At 36.5% G+C, this 5,457-nt stretch overlaps 1 protein-coding gene across 1 annotated transcript; it reads right to left on the reverse strand.

Annotated features, from left to right (window-relative positions):
* Window positions 1-4,540: 4,540 nt before the first annotated feature.
* Window positions 4,541-5,056, reverse strand: LOC139854737 (uncharacterized). Its single transcript, XM_071844024.1, has one exon. It carries the CDS (start codon window positions 5,054-5,056, stop codon window positions 4,541-4,543), a length of 516 nt encoding a protein of 171 aa, XP_071700125.1.
* Between the last annotated feature and the right edge of the window lie 401 nt (window positions 5,057-5,457).

Here is a 5,457-nt window from a genome sequence, read left to right on the forward strand (position 1 = left end):
CGGGACGAAATTTCTTTTGAGGTGTGGATAATGTAACATCCCGTGATTTTCCGTTAAATTATTTTTAACGCCATTTTTTTTTTATTATTTAATATCCTCAGTATCTCGATTCGTATCCTCCATTAGCTACATTCTTAAAATATTTTCGTTATTGGATTATAACGTCTCCCGTACTCCCGTGTAATTCAAAATATTCGTTCGGTTAATTCCCGCACCCGACTACAAACTAGAGGGACTAGTTTTGCCAAAAAGACAAAGAGGTGACTAGCACTTTGACTAGTCAACCTCCTCCGCATCTTTCTTTTTCATTTCTTTTCCAATTTCTTTTCATACTTCTCCATTTTCTCTCAATCCTTCAAAAAGGAAATCATCATCCATTTCAAATCAATCAAGCTTCAATCCAAACAAATTACATATTTGGAATCCTTGCATCTTCCTCTTCGATTCCATACCGATTTCATCAAATTTGGGTAACTTTCTAAAATCACTAGATTTCTTTAAATTCATGTTCTTGACTTAAAAGTGTGTCAATTAGTGTCTATGGCTCATTGTGATGTCGTGTATGTAATTTGTATGCTCGATTTGTTGTTTTTGGTGTAACTAGCTTGAATATGAAAAATACTTGCTTAATCTTGTGTTTTGGATGCTCATATGTTGTTAGATTGTTAAAGTCCATGTTTTAATTGTGTTACTAGTATCATTAGCTTCGTTTTGGTGTATAGGTTGATTAAGAAAACTTCAAGAACTTGATTAGTGATTTTGTGAACTTGGATTAGGGTTTGATAAGCTTTAGATGAACTTTTGATGCACCAAATGTTATGAAATATTGTAGATAAGAATTTTGTTGCAATGTGTGTATGATTACCTTCGAAACGGCATATCATACATGTAAATTGGTTGCCCGAATCATAAAATGCGTTTTAGAACTTGAAACTTTGATTAGGAACGTTTAATGCGGTTTTTGGTTGTTGTTAGTGATGAAATGTGCTTAGTTGTTTTCCTTGTCAAATTACCTTTCTAATGATATAGGTTATGCGTTTTAAGTGTTTTCGGTGCATGAAATGTGTTATATTGTATTTTGGTTCGTGACTTGGACCATTTTTCTGCAAACTGCATGATTCCCAGGTATTGCGCGCCGCGCATTTACCCGCGCGCCGCGCAGAATCAGAGATCCCAGATGTTTGCCTTCTTGGTTGAGTTCTGACCAGAAATTGCACTTGGGTGCGCGCCGCGCAACCCAGTGCGCGCCGCGCAAAAGCCTCAGGCCACTCTCTTTTGTTTTTAAATGTCACAAAAATGTTTCCGCTTAACTAAAACTCCGTTTAACATGAAACTTGACTATTAGGCTCTTATATGACTTCTCGTCTTGGGAATTGTCGGATACCCGACCCGACCCCGTTGACTTTGACTTTGACCAAGTTTGACTTTTAGTCAAACTTAACCAAACAATTATACGATCGTTCTAACATGCTTAATTACTTGTATCGTGCATGAAACTTGACTAATTGATTCACATGCTACATAATCGAGTTGTAACGAGCCATAGGACTAATTGAACATCTTTGACCGTTTGTGTTTACCATTATTGATACAACCTATATGTTTAGGTCAAGACTAGCTTTGTCTTTGCACGCGTCTACTTGTTGAAGTACTTTATTAACTCTTGCACTCAAGGTGAGATCATAGTCCCACTTTTTACTCTTTCGAACTTACTTTTGGGATGAGAAAACGTAAACGATTCTTTTGAACTAAGCGAACACAATAACGGGAAAACAAACATTCTACATACGAGTTTAGAACAGAAATCCTCAATCCGATTATCATTAGTTACATCAGATGGTGTAAGCGAGAACTTATGTTATATGGCCATATGGGTTTGACAACCCTCATCTTTGACGGTTCGCTACCGTCTACGGATGAAATATATTTTCGAGAATCAGTGTTTGTTCTAGCACTATGGATGGGGTATACAATGGATGGAATGTTAAGCTTTGATAATTGGGTGCTCGTGAATATTAACTTTTAGAATGTATTACTATTATTTCAACTTTGCAAACCTTGTGGTTCGGCTTACTTTACTTTTACTCACTACTTACTTAAACCTATGATTTCACCAACGTTTTCATTGACAGATTTCTATGTTTTTCTCAGGTCTTGCACGATATGTGAAACATGCTTCCGCTTACTATTTGATACTTGCATCCGATGTCGAGTATACATGCATTTCATGGAGCGTCTTTTGACTTTACTTTAAACCGTGTCGCCTAGATTTCAATCGTACTTATAACGTTGTAACTTAACTTTTGGTTGAACAATTCTTGTAAACTTTGAAACAATCTTTATTTTGAAATGAAGGCGACATATTTTGGTCAAACGTTATCTTAAAGACTTATAATCAGGTAATGGGACCCACGTAGCCGACGCCGTCACTTGACGATTTGTCGGGGTCGCTACACATCTAATAAGGGAAAAAGACAAAGTTAAAGATCTCAAACAGTTACAAAATTCATAGATCAGGGCTACACTTTCGACCCACGGTCGACCGTGGGGTGAGCCGCAGATATCCGGGTTTGAATTTCTTTTACCTATAAAAGCCAAACCTTGGAGTACTTGAAGACTAACCTCTTGCACTTACATTTCCATACATTTACTGATATCATTCAAATCTTATTGTTATCAATTTAGAGTGATTCAAGCAAGAGTGATTGTAAACTTAGTTGTGAGTTTACTTGTAAATTATCTTCTTAAATGGATCTAGAAGATAAGTGAGGTTTCACTTAGTGGTAACATTAGGTTCTTGTGGTAAGAGCATTTGGTGATTGTGAATTCTTCAACGGGACATAAGGGTTCATAAGTTGCGGCTTATCAAGGAGCTAGTGTTGTATCCGGATACTCCACCGGGTTTAAAGCATCATAGTGAAAAACTCTCAATTAGTTAGAATTGAGGAGTGGTTTAAGGAAGATTAGTTAACATCTTCCCGAACTGCTATAAATCTCCGTGTTTGTTCTCTTATCCCTTATCTTCTTATTTATTATACTTGTGAACAAACTATTCAAATCACACTATAGTAATCTCAAGTTCTAAATTGGAAAAAGTTTTAAAAATTGCACTAAGTAGCTATTCACGCCCATTTAGTTACTTACAGATTGAACAGGTAAAGTGGCTGGTGGTAAAATTTTGAGTTGGGTGTTTTTTAAGGACTTGGACTATTTTGGAGTTAGAAGGGAGAACGGTGTTCATTACTTCAAGCATGCCATTGATTTCAAGATGCTGCCGTATTTTGAAAAAACGAAACTAGCCAGTTTGACACTACTGTATAATGAGACAGACGGTTGGGGTCAGTAGATGCAGCATAGAATAAAGAAGGAGTTCAAATATGGTTGGTCGGTGTTGGCTCCACATTTTTTGAGAATCACGTATAGAACTTATGCTGAAACTGGGCACATGATAAAGGTCGTTCGGTATAAGCCTGCGAGGACTATGAAGTATGCTCGTGTTTGCAAAATGCCACAGAATTTTGGTAAGAAGTTTAAATGGTGGTACTATGACAGTAGAACCGAGGAAGCGGTGATAATCCTGGAGTCTAAGAAAGAGCTTAACTAAATAAGGATATTCGATCCAAGGTGGATCAGGAATATGTGAAAAGCTGATATCAAGGTGTTGAGAAGACATCCAATATTTCATGAGATGTACAACACGGAGCAGACCATTCAATGCAACCGTTTAGTCCGTACTCGTTATGCTTATGATTTATGTACTTAAAGTTTATATTTTCGATTTCAGCTAATTTTTGCAATGATCTAGGTCCTAGAGTAAGTTTGTTAGTGCATAATGTAAGTCCCGAGTTCATTGTGATGTATTCATGAGTATTGTTGACGTTGTAAGTATTTGGATGATTTTTTGTTGGTTTATATATCTATGGTTTGAATAATAATCAATTGTATGCTTTTTTTTTTTACTTACATTCTGTCTTTGTAACATCACGGATGTAGAGTTCATCCGTACGGATACAATGGGAATCGCACGGTTGCAAACTGAAATCGCACATATTGAGGATTTCTGGTTCATTGTCGAGGTTACGAACCTTTACACAACTCTAGCCGTGTTTATCATTCCATGCATGTCTAGCACTCATCAAAGTCGATATATTACATCTACAAGTTGTTTTTTTTCCGAAAGGCAACTTTTATTAGCACGAGAAGATAAGAACAACACGAAAATAAATGCCCATTACATACCAATTGAGCACTATGAACACGAAACAAGCGTTGCAAAGAGAACAACTTTGAACTAAATACTAACAAACCAAATCTAAACAAGACTAATCTATACAATATTGAATAGGATTTGACAACCATTCTAATCGAATGATATTTTTGTTTTTGATCCGAGAAAAGATCCAATCGAAGGAGATTAATTGAATTTCCATTAAAGCACCCAGCCAATTCCAACACTCTTTAGAGAAGACTTTTCGATTGCGATTCTTCCAAAATAGATACCCGCAAATCCATTCCAAAGCTTACCATATACTCGAACGTGTTAAAGATAATGCGTGCCACTTTTCCCACAAAAAGCCTCGTTAATACTTAGATTGGAGAACGAACCCAACTTCCACCACTTGTATACTCTATCCCATATATCCAACGAATTTCGGAAAAAGATCATTGAATGCACAATTGTTTCCACGTCGTCATCACATAGAGGGAATCTAGCTGTATCAAGGTCAAAACCTCTTTTGTTGAGATCGGTACGGACGGGGATACGTCGTTCTAACACCCTCCATATGAAAATTTCAACTTTTAAAGGAACCAAGTAATTTTTTTGAGTCACCTGCCTCGATCCGTTGCTTGGTACCAGCTTTTCGTCCAGTAGCATAGTAAGCTTTTTTGTAGTGAAATTGACATTTGCTGATAATCGCCAAAACCTACTATCTGAATTTAAATCTTGCTTTTGAAACCCGTCCAACAGTGCCTTTAATTCGTCTAATTCTGTTCGTGTTCTTCGTGTAACTTCCCGACACCAATTCCACGTTGCCTCCCCGAGCCATCTGTCCATCTAATTCGGTCCTTGATCATCGCCTGTTGTTGTTGTTCTAAGTGAAAAAACCGATTGAATATGCTGCAGAGGGGGACGTCGCACAGCCATGGGGTGAACCAAAATTTTGTACAGGAGTCGTCCCTTATTTTTTTTTTTGAAAATACAAGTTGTTTTTTAATTAATAGATCAAAGTTGTTCAAGTTGTTTTGATATAAAACTCAATATCGAGTTTTTTCGCACTCGATATTGTTGATTAGGTCGATTAATATTGTTTAATTGTTCCTACATTAACTAAATAAAGTGTATAGTGTGACAGTGATATTTTTTAAACAGTGTGTCTTTTGTATTTGTATTGTAGACTTTTAAAATGAGACGAAGTTTATGTTTTTCAAAATTTTAAACGCTTTTTTATATTTTGA

Source organism: Rutidosis leptorrhynchoides, chromosome 6 (assembly GCF_046630445.1).
Source record: "Rutidosis leptorrhynchoides isolate AG116_Rl617_1_P2 chromosome 6, CSIRO_AGI_Rlap_v1, whole genome shotgun sequence".
NCBI lineage: Eukaryota > Viridiplantae > Streptophyta > Magnoliopsida > Asterales > Asteraceae > Rutidosis > Rutidosis leptorrhynchoides.